Source organism: Salvelinus alpinus, chromosome 28 (genome assembly GCF_045679555.1).
Source record: "Salvelinus alpinus chromosome 28, SLU_Salpinus.1, whole genome shotgun sequence".
NCBI lineage: Eukaryota > Metazoa > Chordata > Actinopteri > Salmoniformes > Salmonidae > Salvelinus > Salvelinus alpinus.
Window position 1 is genome coordinate 7293088 of NC_092113.1, and position 19271 is coordinate 7312358.

Here is a 19271-nt window from a genome sequence, read left to right on the forward strand (position 1 = left end):
AATTCGGCACTGGACATTGGTCTTATACCTCTCAGGACAGTGATTGTACTGTTTTTGGTGTAAGATGTGATGGCAGCTGCAGTTGCTTTATAAATCAGTTTCAGATTGTAGGGTAATGTGCATGTCAGTTTCAGATTGTATGGTAATGTGCATGTCCGTTTCAGATTGTAGGGTAATGTGCATGTCCGTTTAAGATTGTAGGGTAATGTGCATGTCAGTTTCAGATTGTAGGGTAATGTGCATGTCCGTTTAAGATTGTAGGGTAATGTGCATGTCCGTTTAAGATTGTAGGGTAATGTGCATGTCAGTTTCAGATTGTAGGGTAATGTGCATGTCCGTTTAAGATTGTAGGGTAATGTGCATGTCCGTTTAAGATTGTAGGGTAATGTGCATGTCAGTTTCAGATTGTAGGGTAATGTGCATGTCCAATTAAGATTGTAGGGTAATGTGCATGTCAGTTTCAGATTGTAGGGTAATGTGCATGTCAGTTTCAGATTGTAGGGTAATGTGCTTGTCAGTTTCAGATTGTAGGGTAATGTGCATGTCAGTTTCAGACTGTAGGGTAATGTGCATGTCAGTTTCAGATTGTAGGGTAATGTGCATGTCAGTTTCAGATTGTAGGGTAATGTGCTTGACAGTTTCAGATTGTAGGGTAATGTGCTTGTGTGTTACCTGTGTCCTGTAGACAGGCTGGTGATCAAGCTGCAGGCCCAGGGCTTCGTCCCAAACACTCTGCCCAGGTCCTGCCTCTTCCCGTCAGTGCACCACGCTGTCCAACACTGCCAGATATCGCCTCCCCTGGCTGTGAATATGTTCACTCTTTCTATATGCGTTGCTACTGGCATTGCTACCTCGTGTCCTATGTCTACCAGTGTGTCTGTTAGAATTAGTCTGTCTGCTTTGTGATTGTTGTCTACCTCTGCATCGATGTTGTTCTTTTGCTCCTATAGGACCACAACACAGAGCTGAGTGAGTGTTGATGTGCAGCCTGCAGCTCATGGAGGGGATGGGAAAATGCCTCTGTGGAATTCCTGCCTCAATCAGAATATGCAGTAGACTGAACTCCCAGCTCAAGCTGGCGTCGGCGATAGGACTATGAAAATGCTTTCCTTTGAGCTCCATCGCTAACGCTGTGGTTCAACGTCTTCTTTTGAGCTATGAAAAGAATGCAAATAGTCTGGGTAGCCATTTGACTAGATGTTCAGGAGTCTTATGGCTTGGGGGTAGAAGCTGTTTAGAAGCCTCCTGGACCTAGCCTTGGCGCTCCGTCACCGCTTGCCGTGTGGCAGCAGAGAGAACACTCCTTCAGAATTGACTGTCATTCGTTCTTTGTGTCATCGTTTCAATTTCTATTGCAGGCCAACTGTACTACTGGCATTGCCTGGGTGGGGTTGTGCTACACAGAAATAAATCATGACTGACTGACTCGCACTCTTGTGACAATGTAGTTCAGGAGGGCACAAAATGAAATGTCATTCAGGAGGGTACATTTGGATGCTTTTCTCAACCTCGGTCAGTGACAGGTTGTACAGGTTATGACTTCAATCCACATGCTGATAGCCTACTACGGTTCGGTTGTGAACTACGAGACCATACTGCCAGGTCTTTCATTCTGCTGTGTGTTTTAGAAGAAATGGAAACAGAAGTCGTCTCCTATAAAAGCTTTTATCGGAGCAATATGACATCTTGGGTTCAATTCTTTGTTGCACACAGAATGGTTTATTCTTTTTCATTATAACCATACTGTATCATTGTGTTTCACCATGTCAAATCTTTGTAAGCTTACTCTGTCTGCAGCTCCACTAAAACATGAAGCTCTTGCAGTTTCCATGGCGATGGATTACATTTGAATGATTGACAGGTGCAACACCCCCCTGTTTGACTACCTATCATTCTTTTCCCAAGAGAAGCTGTGTGGACAACACTTCTATTAAACTCGATGTGAACCCTTGAATACCGAGGAAAGTAATACCGTTAAAACATATATCATCAAGCTTCAGATGAGATTAAATTACTATTAAATATGAATAAATGTTAAATATCTACTGCATATCAGAAGAGGGAAGGAAAAGAGTACAATAGTACAGCCCATAGTTTAACTTAAGTGCAAATGGAGGGACAGAATAACTGCCTATACTGTATATAATAAGTCTAGCAGAGACCATAAATAAAGACATGGTTTATATAACGGGCTCTGCAGAAGAGGGGTGAATTGGAGGTCAAAGGTCACCCAGGGGTATTTTTTTTGACCCCTATCAAAGAAACCTGTTTCAATGGAAGTTCAGTTCAAAACATTAGAATAACCAACAAACTCCAACACAACAGGTTCATTATTTTTCCCTCATGGTCCCCTAGTATCATTATTGCAGCCATATCTGTTTTTCCACACAACCAGGCCATACACCATCCACGCAGGGTAAGCAAAAACAAGCGTAATATTCCTGACTTAACTGAATTATGTCCTCTCTCTAACCAGGCCCAGATAAGACTCCTCAGACACCTATTTCTAAAGGCCTACTGTCTCACTGACTTGTAGCGTCAATAGCACACCTGTCTGTCCATCTCGACTGGGATAAAGTGATTGATTGGGACTTTGCTCTCCTCCTCCCCACCTGCAAGAGTCTATCTGTGTTTTGTCTTCGTTCAAATTCTGCTGTCAGAAGATACTTGGACAAAAGGGAATACTCCGTGACAGAGGAAGTTAAGGGGGAAACCAGAGGACTTTCTATGAACAGAGGATCTCAACCGGATTAATAACGGAAGAATGACCCCTCTCTAACTCATACAAAGACTCAGACACTTTGGACACAGATTCATCAAGTATTTGGGTTACCATATTTGGACATCCTGAAAACTGATGTACAGACCTGCAGTAGACTGACGTTGAAGGAGAGGAACATTTTTCCACAAGTTGAAGCTACATCAAGTGGGATATTACTGCTGATCATCGAGGATCAACCTGAAGCCAGTTTCTGTTGAGACATAAGACTTTTAAGTCATAAGGTCACAACACATCAGAGCACAGGGAGAGAGTTGGTATCAGACAAGGTTGAAGGAAGTATCAGAGGTGACCTCTACACAGACGGGGACTCTAGCGGGTCACACAGGCCCAACTATGGAGGAGAGAAGGCGTGTGGGCTATCGCACACACAGAGAGGAGCTGGATAAAGGAAAAAAAGTTCCCTGTCTCTGAAAAACTCAGAGAGTCAATGAGGTAAGGTAACGTTAACCTTGAATACAACAAAAATAACCTACAGAACCAGTCAAAAGTTTGGACACACCTACTCATTCAAGGATTATTCTTTATTTGTACTATTTTCTACATTGTAGAATAATAGTAAAGACATCAAAACTATGAAATAACACATATGGAATCATATAGTAACCAAAAAAGTGTTAAACAAATCAAAATATATTTTAGATTCTTCAAAGTAGCCACCCTTTGCCTTGATGACAGCTTTGCACACTCTTGGCATTCTCTCAACCAGCTTCACCTGGTATGCTTTTCCAACAGTCTTGAAAGAGTCCCCACATATGCTGAGCACCTTTGGGCTGCTTTTCATTCACTGCGGTCCAACTCATCCCAAACCATCTCAATTGGGTTGAGGTCGGGTGATTGTGGAGGCCAGGTCATCTGATGCAGCACTCCATCACTCTCCTTCTTGGTCAAATAGCCCTGACACAGCCTAGAGGTGTGTTTTTGGGTCATTGTTCTGTTGAAAAACAAATGATAGTCCCACTAAGCACAAACCAGATGGGATGGCGTATCGCTGCAGAACCCTGTGGCATCCATGCTGGTTAAGTGTGCCTTGAATTCTAAATAAATCAATGACAGTGTCATCAGCAAAGCATCATCCACACCTCCTCCTCCATGCTTCACGGTGGGAACCACACATGTAGAGATCATCCGTTCAGCTACTCTGCGTCTCACAAAGACACGGCAGTTGGAACCAAAAATCTCAAATTTGGACTTATCAGACCAAACGACAGATTTCCACCAGTCTAATGTCCATTGCTCGTGTTTCTTGGCCCAAGAAAGTCTCTTCTTGTTATTGGTGTCCTTTAGTAGTTGTATCTTTGCATCAATTTGACCATGCAGGCCTGATTCACGCAGTCTCCTCTGAACAGTTGATGTTGAGATGTGTCTGTTATTTGAACTCTGTGAAGCATTTATTTGGGCTGCAATTTCTGAGGCTGGTAACTCTAATGAACTTATCCTGTGCAGCAGAGGTAACTCTGGGTCTTCCTTTCCTGTGGCTGTCCTCATGGGTGCCAGTTTCATCATAGCGCTTTTAGGTTCTAGATAACCTTTTTTGTAGACCATTCATTTCAAACTAACTACTTCATAAATTATAAAACCCTACATGTAGCCTCTCTCTCTTAGGTACATATGCAGTGATGATAGCCGGCGTGACAGATCGCTTGGCTACAGATTCTAACTTCACGATGTGGGACAAGTCGCGGAGTCGCGGAGCGGGTAGAAGTGGCAGCGGCCGTGACTTTCATGTTCGGCCTCTTTCAGGTAATTGTAACCGAGCGTCAACTGAATGTCACAAGACTGTGTTTGCCTACTGAGCTAAAGCCTCTGCATTAACTCTGTCAGCCAAGTCTTTAGGTCTCAGGCAAGGTTACTCATCACTACTCATCTCTGAACTACAGTACCTGTGTTACATTAGCAGTGACTGTATGACAGCTTCTCCCGTGTGTTTGTGTGTGTGGAGCTGGTTCAGCTTGTGTGTGTAGATGCTCCTGGGGCTGGTTCAGTTCGGCTATGTGGTGACCTACCTGTCTTAGCCCGTGGTCAGAGGGTACACCATCGGAGAAGCCATCCACTTCATCGTCTCTCAGCTCAAGTACACATTTGGTATCAGTCCGAAACGCTACAGCGAACCATTCTCCCTGATCTTTGTACAATAGACACACATAGGAAGACACACATTGTGACCTTGGGTTCTATCTGACATTTTGGTCCAAAGTTAGTTGATCTTTAGGTGGTCATTTACATGTGTCATATGGCAGATGCTTGAAAAAAGTACCTTTTACGACGAAGAAAATGAAAAATCGGAACGTTTTGCCTGTGCAGATAGATCACTTTTAACTTGGTGCTATAAAGTTATATCTGCAATCCAATCACACAATGCTGGGTTGTCAATCAAAAGCAATTGTAAGGTGATATACTTGTTGAGTCATGAAAGAGGAAGACATCACTTAACTGTTCTGAGACTTGAAAAATACTCAGTATCTCAAAGCTATACATTACGTACGTAGAACCTTATAGACCCAAGCCCTTGATTATTCATGTCATAGGTTCTGGTCCTGTTTTTAAACCACTTTTTCAGAAGAATGGCCATAATGTAAGCTCTTTATGGTTAAAACAAATAAATACAGGTGTCTTAGAGCATGTTTAAGGCCCTTAGGAGAGGCATTGCTGTTTTTGTCTTGTTCTATACCAATACGAAAACCTCCATGGAAGGGGATTTTCCCAAAAATTACAAATTTACCACATTGTATTGACAACTGTCACGACTTCCGCCGAAGTCGGTCCCTCTCCTTGTTCGGGCGGCGTTCGGCGATCGACGTCACCGGCCTTCTAGCCATCACCGATCCACTTTTCATTTTCCATTTGTTTTGTCTTTGTTTTCTACACACCTGGTTTCAATTCCCCGCATTACATGTTCATTATTTAACCCTCTGGTTACCCACATGTTTGTTTTATTGTAAGGCTGTATCTGACGGCTGGTATTATTGTTGCCGGGTTTTGTTGTTACGCCCGTTTATTCGTGGTACCGGTATTTTTTCCTGCACCATAGTATTGTGTTTGTACTGGTGTTTTCTTTATTAAATACCTTGTCCACACATCTCAGCTCTCCTGCGCCTGACTCATTTCACCAGTTACCCACAGCCTTGACAACAACTAGCAAGTAGTTTACTGACTTTGTGTGTCAGAGACCAGAAAAATACATCAGTTCCTCATCCAGAGCTAAGCTAGTTATGCATAGGATGTACTGTATTTGTCATATATTTGATGATGTGATTCAAAAGAAGGAAGGGTATTCTCTTTATTATAATCATTAAATGTCTGTACTTTTATATTGAAATAATTTTAACATTCTGTGGCAGATAGGAGCTTATGGCTGAACCCAGATTGACATTTCAGAGCCATAAGGTTCTACCTTCAATTGCACCCCTGTGGTTATGAAAGAAGAACTCATTACAAAACAATTCTGATATCTGGGATGTGAAAAATGTCATGCTCAAAATATCTCAGAACTATGCTTTTTTACACAGATAGAACCTTATAGTCCCAAGGTTGACACACTGATGTTGTGCCCTCTATGGGTGAAGGAAACTGTGTATTTCGTATTGTGAAATTCGGCACTGGACATTGGTCTTATACCTCTCAGGACAGTGATTGTACTGTTTTTGGTGTAAGATGTGATGGCAGCTGCAGTTGCTTTATAAATCAGTTTCAGATTGTAGGGTAATGTGCATGTCAGTTTCAGATTGTATGGTAATGTGCATGTCCGTTTCAGATTGTAGGGTAATGTGCATGTCCGTTTAAGATTGTAGGGTAATGTGCATGTCAGTTTCAGATTGTAGGGTAATGTGCATGTCCGTTTAAGATTGTAGGGTAATGTGCATGTCCGTTTAAGATTGTAGGGTAATGTGCATGTCAGTTTCAGATTGTAGGGTAATGTGCATGTCCGTTTAAGATTGTAGGGTAATGTGCATGTCCGTTTAAGATTGTAGGGTAATGTGCATGTCAGTTTCAGATTGTAGGGTAATGTGCATGTCCAATTAAGATTGTAGGGTAATGTGCATGTCAGTTTCAGATTGTAGGGTAATGTGCATGTCAGTTTCAGATTGTAGGGTAATGTGCTTGTCAGTTTCAGATTGTAGGGTAATGTGCATGTCAGTTTCAGACTGTAGGGTAATGTGCATGTCAGTTTCAGATTGTAGGGTAATGTGCATGTCAGTTTCAGATTGTAGGGTAATGTGCTTGACAGTTTCAGATTGTAGGGTAATGTGCTTGTGTGTTACCTGTGTCCTGTAGACAGGCTGGTGATCAAGCTGCAGGCCCAGGGCTTCGTCCCAAACACTCTGCCCAGGTCCTGCCTCTTCCCGTCAGTGCACCACGCTGTCCAACACTGCCAGATATCGCCTCCCCTGGCTGTGAATATGTTCACTCTTTCTATATGCGTTGCTACTGGCATTGCTACCTCGTGTCCTATGTCTACCAGTGTGTCTGTTAGAATTAGTCTGTCTGCTTTGTGATTGTTGTCTACCTCTGCATCGATGTTGTTCTTTTGCTCCTATAGGACCACAACACAGAGCTGAGTGAGTGTTGATGTGCAGCCTGCAGCTCATGGAGGGGATGGGAAAATGCCTCTGTGGAATTCCTGCCTCAATCAGAATATGCAGTAGACTGAACTCCCAGCTCAAGCTGGCGTCGGCGATAGGACTATGAAAATGCTTTCCTTTGAGCTCCATCGCTAACGCTGTGGTTCAACGTCTTCTTTTGAGCTATGAAAAGAATGCAAATAGTCTGGGTAGCCATTTGACTAGATGTTCAGGAGTCTTATGGCTTGGGGGTAGAAGCTGTTTAGAAGCCTCCTGGACCTAGCCTTGGCGCTCCGTCACCGCTTGCCGTGTGGCAGCAGAGAGAACACTCCTTCAGAATTGACTGTCATTCGTTCTTTGTGTCATCGTTTCAATTTCTATTGCAGGCCAACTGTACTACTGGCATTGCCTGGGTGGGGTTGTGCTACACAGAAATAAATCATGACTGACTGACTCGCACTCTTGTGACAATGTAGTTCAGGAGGGCACAAATGAAATGTCATTCAGGAGGGTACATTTGGATGCTTTTCTCAACCTCGGTCAGTGACAGGTTGTACAGGTTATGACTTCAATCCACATGCTGATAGCCTACTACGGTTCGGTTGTGAACTACGAGACCATACTGCCAGGTCTTTCATTCTGCTGTGTGTTTTAGAAGAAATGGAAACAGAAGTCGTCTCCTATAAAAGCTTTTATCGGAGCAATATGACATCTTGGGTTCAATTCTTTGTTGCACACAGAATGGTTTATTCTTTTTCATTATAACCATACTGTATCATTGTGTTTCACCATGTCAAATCTTTGTAAGCTTACTCTGTCTGCAGCTCCACTAAAACATGAAGCTCTTGCAGTTTCCATGGCGATGGATTACATTTGAATGATTGACAGGTGCAACACCCCCCTGTTTGACTACCTATCATTCTTTTCCCAAGAGAAGCTGTGTGGACAACACTTCTATTAAACTCGATGTGAACCCTTGAATACCGAGGAAAGTAATACCGTTAAAACATATATCATCAAGCTTCAGATGAGATTAAATTACTATTAAATATGAATAAATGTTAAATATCTACTGCATATCAGAAGAGGGAAGGAAAAGAGTACAATAGTACAGCCCATAGTTTAACTTAAGTGCAAATGGAGGGACAGAATAACTGCCTATACTGTATATAATAAGTCTAGCAGAGACCATAAATAAAGACATGGTTTATATAACGGGCTCTGCAAGAGGGGTGAATTGGAGGTCAAAGGTCACCCAGGGGTATTTTTTTTGACCCCTATCAAAGAAACCTGTTTCAATGGAAGTTCAGTTCAAAACATTAGAATAACCAACAAACTCCAACACAACAGGTTCATTATTTTTCCCTCATGGTCCCCTAGTATCATTATTGCAGCCATATCTGTTTTTCCACACAACCAGGCCATACACCATCCACGCAGGGTAAGCAAAAACAAGCGTAATATTCCTGACTTAACTGAATTATGTCCTCTCTCTAACCAGGCCCAGATAAGACTCCTCAGACACCTATTTCTAAAGGCCTACTGTCTCACTGACTTGTAGCGTCAATAGCACACCTGTCTGTCCATCTCGACTGGGATAAAGTGATTGATTGGGACTTTGCTCTCCTCCTCCCCACCTGCAAGAGTCTATCTGTGTTTTGTCTTCGTTCAAATTCTGCTGTCAGAAGATACTTGGACAAAAGGGAATACTCCGTGACAGAGGAAGTTAAGGGGGAAACCAGAGGACTTTCTATGAACAGAGGATCTCAACCGGATTAATAACGGAAGAATGACCCCTCTCTAACTCATACAAAGACTCAGACACTTTGGACACAGATTCATCAAGTATTTGGGTTACCATATTTGGACATCCTGAAAACTGATGTACAGACCTGCAGTAGACTGACGTTGAAGGAGAGGAACATTTTTCCACAAGTTGAAGCTACATCAAGTGGGATATTACTGCTGATCATCGAGGATCAACCTGAAGCCAGTTTCTGTTGAGACATAAGACTTTTAAGTCATAAGGTCACAACACATCAGAGCACAGGGAGAGAGTTGGTATCAGACAAGGTTGAAGGAAGTATCAGAGGTGACCTCTACACAGACGGGGACTCTAGCGGGTCACACAGGCCCAACTATGGAGGAGAGAAGGCGTGTGGGCTATCGCACACACAGAGAGGAGCTGGATAAAGGAAAAAAAGTTCCCTGTCTCTGAAAAACTCAGAGAGTCAATGAGGTAAGGTAACGTTAACCTTGAATACAACAAAAATAACCTACAGAACCAGTCAAAAGTTTGGACACACCTACTCATTCAAGGATTATTCTTTATTTGTACTATTTTCTACATTGTAGAATAATAGTAAAGACATCAAAACTATGAAATAACACATATGGAATCATATAGTAACCAAAAAAGTGTTAAACAAATCAAAATATATTTTAGATTCTTCAAAGTAGCCACCCTTTGCCTTGATGACAGCTTTGCACACTCTTGGCATTCTCTCAACCAGCTTCACCTGGTATGCTTTTCCAACAGTCTTGAAAGAGTCCCCACATATGCTGAGCACCTTTGGGCTGCTTTTCATTCACTGCGGTCCAACTCATCCCAAACCATCTCAATTGGGTTGAGGTCGGGTGATTGTGGAGGCCAGGTCATCTGATGCAGCACTCCATCACTCTCCTTCTTGGTCAAATAGCCCTGACACAGCCTAGAGGTGTGTTTTGGGTCATTGTTCTGTTGAAAAACAAATGATAGTCCCACTAAGCACAAACCAGATGGGATGGCGTATCGCTGCAGAACCCTGTGGCATCCATGCTGGTTAAGTGTGCCTTGAATTCTAAATAAATCAATGACAGTGTCATCAGCAAAGCATCATCCACACCTCCTCCTCCATGCTTCACGGTGGGAACCACACATGTAGAGATCATCCGTTCAGCTACTCTGCGTCTCACAAAGACACGGCAGTTGGAACCAAAAATCTCAAATTTGGACTTATCAGACCAAACGACAGATTTCCACCAGTCTAATGTCCATTGCTCGTGTTTCTTGGCCCAAGAAAGTCTCTTCTTGTTATTGGTGTCCTTTAGTAGTTGTATCTTTGCATCAATTTGACCATGCAGGCCTGATTCACGCAGTCTCCTCTGAACAGTTGATGTTGAGATGTGTCTGTTATTTGAACTCTGTGAAGCATTTATTTGGGCTGCAATTTCTGAGGCTGGTAACTCTAATGAACTTATCCTGTGCAGCAGAGGTAACTCTGGGTCTTCCTTTCCTGTGGCTGTCCTCATGGGTGCCAGTTTCATCATAGCGCTTTTAGGTTCTAGATAACCTTTTTTGTAGACCATTCATTTCAAACTAACTACTTCATAAATTATAAAACCCTACATGTAGCCTCTCTCTCTTAGGTACATATGCAGTGATGATAGCCGGCGTGACAGATCGCTTGGCTACAGATTCTAACTTCACGATGTGGGACAAGTCGCGGAGTCGCGGAGCGGGTAGAAGTGGCAGCGGCCGTGACTTTCATGTTCGGCCTCTTTCAGGTAATTGTAACCGAGCGTCAACTGAATGTCACAAGACTGTGTTTGCCTACTGAGCTAAAGCCTCTGCATTAACTCTGTCAGCCAAGTCTTTAGGTCTCAGGCAAGGTTACTCATCACTACTCATCTCTGAACTACAGTACCTGTGTTACATTAGCAGTGACTGTATGACAGCTTCTCCCGTGTGTTTGTGTGTGTGGAGCTGGTTCAGCTTGTGTGTGTAGATGCTCCTGGGGCTGGTTCAGTTCGGCTATGTGGTGACCTACCTGTCTTAGCCCGTGGTCAGAGGGTACACCATCGGAGAAGCCATCCACTTCATCGTCTCTCAGCTCAAGTACACATTTGGTATCAGTCCGAAACGCTACAGCGAACCATTCTCCCTGATCTTTGTACAATAGACACACATAGGAAGACACACATTGTGACCTTGGGTTCTATCTGACATTTTGGTCCAAAGTTAGTTGATCTTTAGGTGGTCATTTACATGTGTCATATGGCAGATGCTTGAAAAAAGTACCTTTTACGACGAAGAAAATGAAAAATCGGAACGTTTTGCCTGTGCAGATAGATCACTTTTAACTTGGTGCTATAAAGTTATATCTGCAATCCAATCACACAATGCTGGGTTGTCAATCAAAAGCAATTGTAAGGTGATATACTTGTTGAGTCATGAAAGAGGAAGACATCACTTAACTGTTCTGAGACTTGAAAAATACTCAGTATCTCAAAGCTATACATTACGTACGTAGAACCTTATAGACCCAAGCCCTTGATTATTCATGTCATAGGTTCTGGTCCTGTTTTTAAACCACTTTTTCAGAAGAATGGCCATAATGTAAGCTCTTTATGGTTAAAACAAATAAATACAGGTGTCTTAGAGCATGTTTAAGGCCCTTAGGAGAGGCATTGCTGTTTTTGTCTTGTTCTATACCAATACGAAAACCTCCATGGAAGGGGATTTTCCCAAAAATTACAAATTTACCACATTGTATTGACAACTGTCACGACTTCCGCCGAAGTCGGTCCCTCTCCTTGTTCGGGCGGCGTTCGGCGATCGACGTCACCGGCCTTCTAGCCATCACCGATCCACTTTTCATTTTCCATTTGTTTTGTCTTTGTTTTCTACACACCTGGTTTCAATTCCCCGCATTACATGTTCATTATTTAACCCTCTGGTTACCCACATGTTTGTTTTATTGTAAGGCTGTATCTGACGGCTGGTATTATTGTTGCCGGGTTTTGTTGTTACGCCCGTTTATTCGTGGTACCGGTATTTTTTCCTGCACCATAGTATTGTGTTTGTACTGGTGTTTTCTTTATTAAATACCTTGTCCACACATCTCAGCTCTCCTGCGCCTGACTCATTTCACCAGTTACCCACAGCCTTGACAACAACTAGCAAGTAGTTTACTGACTTTGTGTGTCAGAGACCAGAAAAATACATCAGTTCCTCATCCAGAGCTAAGCTAGTTATGCATAGGATGTACTGTATTTGTCATATATTTGATGATGTGATTCAAAAGAAGGAAGGGTATTCTCTTTATTATAATCATTAAATGTCTGTACTTTTATATTGAAATAATTTTAACATTCTGTGGCAGATAGGAGCTTATGGCTGAACCCAGATTGACATTTCAGAGCCATAAGGTTCTACCTTCAATTGCACCCCTGTGGTTATGAAAGAAGAACTCATTACAAAACAATTCTGATATCTGGGATGTGAAAAATGTCATGCTCAAAATATCTCAGAACTATGCTTTTTTACACAGATAGAACCTTATAGTCCCAAGGTTGACACACTGATGTTGTGCCCTCTATGGGTGAAGGAAACTGTGTATTTCGTATTGTGAAATTCGGCACTGGACATTGGTCTTATACCTCTCAGGACAGTGATTGTACTGTTTTTGGTGTAAGATGTGATGGCAGCTGCAGTTGCTTTATAAATCAGTTTCAGATTGTAGGGTAATGTGCATGTCAGTTTCAGATTGTATGGTAATGTGCATGTCCGTTTCAGATTGTAGGGTAATGTGCATGTCCGTTTAAGTCCATTGTAGGGTAATGTGCATGTCAGTTTCAGATTGTAGGGTAATGTGCATGTCCGTTTAAGATTGTAGGGTAATGTGCATGTCCGTTTAAGATTGTAGGGTAATGTGCATGTCAGTTTCAGATTGTAGGGTAATGTGCATGTCCGTTTAAGATTGTAGGGTAATGTGCATGTCCGTTTAAGATTGTAGGGTAATGTGCATGTCAGTTTCAGATTGTAGGGTAATGTGCATGTCCAATTAAGATTGTAGGGTAATGTGCATGTCAGTTTCAGATTGTAGGGTAATGTGCATGTCAGTTTCAGATTGTAGGGTAATGTGCTTGTCAGTTTCAGATTGTAGGGTAATGTGCATGTCAGTTTCAGACTGTAGGGTAATGTGCATGTCAGTTTCAGATTGTAGGGTAATGTGCATGTCAGTTTCAGATTGTAGGGTAATGTGCTTGACAGTTTCAGATTGTAGGGTAATGTGCTTGTGTGTTACCTGTGTCCTGTAGACAGGCTGGTGATCAAGCTGCAGGCCCAGGGCTTCGTCCCAAACACTCTGCCCAGGTCCTGCCTCTTCCCGTCAGTGCACCACGCTGTCCAACACTGCCAGATATCGCCTCCCCTGGCTGTGAATATGTTCACTCTTTCTATATGCGTTGCTACTGGCATTGCTACCTCGTGTCCTATGTCTACCAGTGTGTCTGTTAGAATTAGTCTGTCTGCTTTGTGATTGTTGTCTACCTCTGCATCGATGTTGTTCTTTTGCTCCTATAGGACCACAACACAGAGCTGAGTGAGTGTTGATGTGCAGCCTGCAGCTCATGGAGGGGATGGGAAAATGCCTCTGTGGAATTCCTGCCTCAATCAGAATATGCAGTAGACTGAACTCCCAGCTCAAGCTGGCGTCGGCGATAGGACTATGAAAATGCTTTCCTTTGAGCTCCATCGCTAACGCTGTGGTTCAACGTCTTCTTTTGAGCTATGAAAAGAATGCAAATAGTCTGGGTAGCCATTTGACTAGATGTTCAGGAGTCTTATGGCTTGGGGGTAGAAGCTGTTTAGAAGCCTCCTGGACCTAGCCTTGGCGCTCCGTCACCGCTTGCCGTGTGGCAGCAGAGAGAACACTCCTTCAGAATTGACTGTCATTCGTTCTTTGTGTCATCGTTTCAATTTCTATTGCAGGCCAACTGTACTACTGGCATTGCCTGGGTGGGGTTGTGCTACACAGAAATAAATCATGACTGACTGACTCGCACTCTTGTGACAATGTAGTTCAGGAGGGCACAAATGAAATGTCATTCAGGAGGGTACATTTGGATGCTTTTCTCAACCTCGGTCAGTGACAGGTTGTACAGGTTATGACTTCAATCCACATGCTGATAGCCTACTACGGTTCGGTTGTGAACTACGAGACCATACTGCCAGGTCTTTCATTCTGCTGTGTGTTTTAGAAGAAATGGAAACAGAAGTCGTCTCCTATAAAAGCTTTTATCGGAGCAATATGACATCTTGGGTTCAATTCTTTGTTGCACACAGAATGGTTTATTCTTTTTCATTATAACCATACTGTATCATTGTGTTTCACCATGTCAAATCTTTGTAAGCTTACTCTGTCTGCAGCTCCACTAAAACATGAAGCTCTTGCAGTTTCCATGGCGATGGATTACATTTGAATGATTGACAGGTGCAACACCCCCCTGTTTGACTACCTATCATTCTTTTCCCAAGAGAAGCTGTGTGGACAACACTTCTATTAAACTCGATGTGAACCCTTGAATACCGAGGAAAGTAATACCGTTAAAACATATATCATCAAGCTTCAGATGAGATTAAATTACTATTAAATATGAATAAATGTTAAATATCTACTGCATATCAGAAGAGGGAAGGAAAAGAGTACAATAGTACAGCCCATAGTTTAACTTAAGTGCAAATGGAGGGACAGAATAACTGCCTATACTGTATATAATAAGTCTAGCAGAGACCATAAATAAAGACATGGTTTATATAACGGGCTCTGCAAGAGGGGTGAACTGGAGGTCAAAGGTCACCCAGGGGTATTTTTTTTGACCCCTATCAAAGAAACCTGTTTCAATGGAAGTTCAGTTCAAAACATTAGAATAACCAACAAACTCCAACACAACAGGTTCATTATTTTTCCCTCATGGTCCCCTAGTATCATTATTGCAGCCATATCTGTTTTTCCACACAACCAGGCCATACACCATCCACGCAGGGTAAGCAAAAACAAGCGTAATATTCCTGACTTAACTGAATTATGTCCTCTCTCTAACCAGGCCCAGATAAGACTCCTCAGACACCTATTTCTAAAGGCCTACTGTCTCACTGACTTGTAGCGTCAATAGCACACCTGTCTGTCCATCTCGACTGGGATAAAGTGATTGATTGGGACTTTGCTCTCCTCCTCCCCACCTGCAAGAGTCTATCTGTGTTTTGTCTTCGTTCAAATTCTGCTGTCAGAAGATACTTGGACAAAAGGGAATACTCCGTGACAGAGGAAGTTAAGGGGGAAACCAGAGGACTTTCTATGAACAGAGGATCTCAACCGGATTAATAACGGAAGAATGACCCCTCTCTAACTCATACAAAGACTCAGACACTTTGGACACAGATTCATCAAGTATTTGGGTTACCATATTTGGACATCCTGAAAACTGATGTACAGACCTGCAGTAGACTGACGTTGAAGGAGAGGAACATTTTTCCACAAGTTGAAGCTACATCAAGTGGGATATTACTGCTGATCATCGAGGATCAACCTGAAGCCAGTTTCTGTTGAGACATAAGACTTTTAAGTCATAAGGTCACAACACATCAGAGCACAGGGAGAGAGTTGGTATCAGACAAGGTTGAAGGAAGTATCAGAGGTGACCTCTACACAGACGGGGACTCTAGCGGGTCACACAGGCCCAACTATGGAGGAGAGAAGGCGTGTGGGCTATCGCACACACAGAGAGGAGCTGGATAAAGGAAAAAAAGTTCCCTGTCTCTGAAAAACTCAGAGAGTCAATGAGGTAAGGTAACGTTAACCTTGAATACAACAAAAATAACCTACAGAACCAGTCAAAAGTTTGGACACACCTACTCATTCAAGGATTATTCTTTATTTGTACTATTTTCTACATTGTAGAATAATAGTAAAGACATCAAAACTATGAAATAACACATATGGAATCATATAGTAACCAAAAAAGTGTTAAACAAATCAAAATATATTTTAGATTCTTCAAAGTAGCCACCCTTTGCCTTGATGACAGCTTTGCACACTCTTGGCATTCTCTCAACCAGCTTCACCTGGTATGCTTTTCCAACAGTCTTGAAAGAGTCCCCACATATGCTGAGCACCTTTGGGCTGCTTTTCATTCACTGCGGTCCAACTCATCCCAAACCATCTCAATTGGGTTGAGGTCGGGTGATTGTGGAGGCCAGGTCATCTGATGCAGCACTCCATCACTCTCCTTCTTGGTCAAATAGCCCTGACACAGCCTAGAGGTGTGTTTTGGGTCATTGTTCTGTTGAAAAACAAATGATAGTCCCACTAAGCACAAACCAGATGGGATGGCGTATCGCTGCAGAACCCTGTGGCATCCATGCTGGTTAAGTGTGCCTTGAATTCTAAATAAATCAATGACAGTGTCATCAGCAAAGCATCATCCACACCTCCTCCTCCATGCTTCACGGTGGGAACCACACATGTAGAGATCATCCGTTCAGCTACTCTGCGTCTCACAAAGACACGGCAGTTGGAACCAAAAATCTCAAATTTGGACTTATCAGACCAAACGACAGATTTCCACCAGTCTAATGTCCATTGCTCGTGTTTCTTGGCCCAAGAAAGTCTCTTCTTGTTATTGGTGTCCTTTAGTAGTTGTATCTTTGCATCAATTTGACCATGCAGGCCTGATTCACGCAGTCTCCTCTGAACAGTTGATGTTGAGATGTGTCTGTTATTTGAACTCTGTGAAGCATTTATTTGGGCTGCAATTTCTGAGGCTGGTAACTCTAATGAACTTATCCTGTGCAGCAGAGGTAACTCTGGGTCTTCCTTTCCTGTGGCTGTCCTCATGGGTGCCAGTTTCATCATAGCGCTTTTAGGTTCTAGATAACCTTTTTTGTAGACCATTCATTTCAAACTAACTACTTCATAAATTATAAAACCCTACATGTAGCCTCTCTCTCTTAGGTACATATGCAGTGATGATAGCCGGCGTGACAGATCGCTTGGCTACAGATTCTAACTTCACGATGTGGGACAAGTCGCGGAGTCGCGGAGCGGGTAGAAGTGGCAGCGGCCGTGACTTTCATGTTCGGCCTCTTTCAGGTAATTGTAACCGAGCGTCAACTGAATGTCACAAGACTGTGTTTGCCTACTGAGCTAAAGCCTCTGCATTAACTCTGTCAGCCAAGTCTTTAGGTCTCAGGCAAGGTTACTCATCACTACTCATCTCTGAACTACAGTACCTGTGTTACATTAGCAGTGACTGTATGACAGCTTCTCCCGTGTGTTTGTGTGTGTGGAGCTGGTTCAGCTTGTGTGTGTAGATGCTCCTGGGGCTGGTTCAGTTCGGCTATGTGGTGACCTACCTGTCTTAGCCCGTGGTCAGAGGGTACACCATCGGAGAAGCCATCCACTTCATCGTCTCTCAGCTCAAGTACACATTTGGTATCAGTCCGAAACGCTACAGCGAACCATTCTCCCTGATCTTTGTACAATAGACACACATAGGAAGACACACATTGTGACCTTGGGTTCTATCTGACATTTTGGTCCAAAGTTAGTTGATCTTTAGGTGGTCATTTACATGTGTCATATGGCAGATGCTTGAAAAAAGTACCTTTTACGACGAAGAAAATGAAAAATCGGAACGTTTTGCCTGTGCAGATAGATCACTTTTAACTTGGTGCTATAAAGTTATATCTGCAATCCAATCACACAATGCTGGGTTGTCAATCAAAAGCAATTGTAAGGTGATATACTTGTTGAGTCATGAAAGAGGAAGACATCACTTAACTGTTCTGAGACTTGAAAAATACTCAGTATCTCAAAGCTATACATTACGTACGTAGAACCTTATAGACCCAAGCCCTTGATTATTCATGTCATAGGTTCTGGTCCTGTTTTTAAACCACTTTTTCAGAAGAATGGCCATAATGTAAGCTCTTTATGGTTAAAACAAATAAATACAGGTGTCTTAGAGCATGTTTAAGGCCCTTAGGAGAGGCATTGCTGTTTTTGTCTTGTTCTATACCAATACGAAAACCTCCATGGAAGGGGATTTTCCCAAAAATTACAAATTTACCACATTGTATTGACAACTGTCACGACTTCCGCCGAAGTCGGTCCCTCTCCTTGTTCGGGCGGCGTTCGGCGATCGACGTCACCGGCCTTCTAGCCATCACCGATCCACTTTTCATTTTCCATTTGTTTTGTCTTTGTTTTCTACACACCTGGTTTCAATTCCCCGCATTACATGTTCATTATTTAACCCTCTGGTTACCCACATGTTTGTTTTATTGTAAGGCTGTATCTGACGGCTGGTATTATTGTTGCCGGGTTTTGTTGTTACGCCCGTTTATTCGTGGTACCGGTATTTTTTCCTGCACCATAGTATTGTGTTTGTACTGGTGTTTTCTTTATTAAATACCTTGTCCACACATCTCAGCTCTCCTGCGCCTGACTCATTTCACCAGTTACCCACAGCCTTGACAACAACTAGCAAGTAGTTTACTGACTGTGTGTCAGAGACCAGAAAAATACATCAGTTCCTCATCCAGAGCTAAGCTAGTTATGCATAGGATGTACTGTATTTGTCATATATTTGATGATGTGATTCAAAAGAAGGAAGGGTATTCTCTTTATTATAATCATTAAATGTCTGTACTTTTATATTGAAATAATTTTAACATTCTGTGGCAGATAGGAGCTTATGGCTGAACCCAGATTGACATTTCAGAGCCATAAGGTTCTACCTTCAATTGCACCCCTGTGGTTATGAAAGAAGAACTCATTACAAAACAATTCTGATATCTGGGATGTGAAAAATGTCATGCTCAAAATATCTCAGAACTATGCTTTTTTTACACAGATAGAACCTTATAGTCCCAAGGTTGACACACTGATGTTGTGCCCTCTATGGGTGAAGGAAATACACCCCCCCATCACCATATCTCTCTCTCTCTCCAGACAGTGATAGAGGTGCGCTATCTATTGCCAGAAACCAACATAGGTACCCTGGTGGTGAGCCTGGTGTCAATCGTTGGCCTCATCATCGTCAAGGAGCTCAACACCTAGCTGGGGAAAAAACTGTCAGTACCCATTCCCTGTAGAGCTGCTAGC

General features: G+C 42.6%; 1 protein-coding gene and 3 long non-coding RNA genes across 12 annotated transcripts in view; all 4 read left to right on the forward strand.

Annotated features, from left to right (window-relative positions):
- LOC139557053 (solute carrier family 26 member 6) overlaps positions 1-1682 on the forward strand; it is a 17340-nt gene extending 15658 nt beyond the window's left edge. For 5 of the 7 annotated variants that reach the window (XM_071371379.1, XM_071371373.1, XM_071371377.1 and 2 more), the window contains one exon: positions 686-1682. In XM_071371379.1, coding sequence (XP_071227480.1) covers positions 686-906 — 221 coding nt within the window. In that variant the 3' untranslated portion in view covers positions 907-1682. The remainder of the gene's footprint in view (positions 1-685) is intronic. The other 2 variants (XM_071371380.1, XM_071371374.1) reach the window with 1 other exon arrangement.
- A 568-nt stretch (positions 1683-2250) lies between these two features.
- On the forward strand, positions 2251-5858 carry LOC139557057 (uncharacterized). Its single transcript, XR_011671330.1, has 2 exons — positions 2251-3214; positions 4385-5858. It is a non-coding gene; the product is annotated as an uncharacterized lncRNA (long non-coding RNA).
- Positions 5859-6942: 1084 nt separating this feature from the next.
- LOC139557055 (uncharacterized) lies at positions 6943-12223 on the forward strand. 2 transcript variants are annotated; one of them, XR_011671327.1, is made up of 3 exons: positions 6943-7173; positions 7320-10887; positions 11087-12223. It is a non-coding gene; the product is annotated as an uncharacterized lncRNA (long non-coding RNA). The 2 variants fall into 2 exon arrangements; XR_011671326.1 differs by having other exon boundaries at positions 6949-7173; positions 7320-9580; positions 10750-12223.
- A 1081-nt stretch (positions 12224-13304) lies between these two features.
- LOC139557056 (uncharacterized) lies at positions 13305-18591 on the forward strand. 2 transcript variants are annotated; one of them, XR_011671329.1, is made up of 3 exons: positions 13305-13541; positions 13688-17255; positions 17455-18591. It is a non-coding gene; the product is annotated as an uncharacterized lncRNA (long non-coding RNA). The 2 variants fall into 2 exon arrangements; XR_011671328.1 differs by having other exon boundaries at positions 13313-13541; positions 13688-15948; positions 17118-18591.
- The last annotated feature ends 680 nt before the right edge of the window (positions 18592-19271 follow it).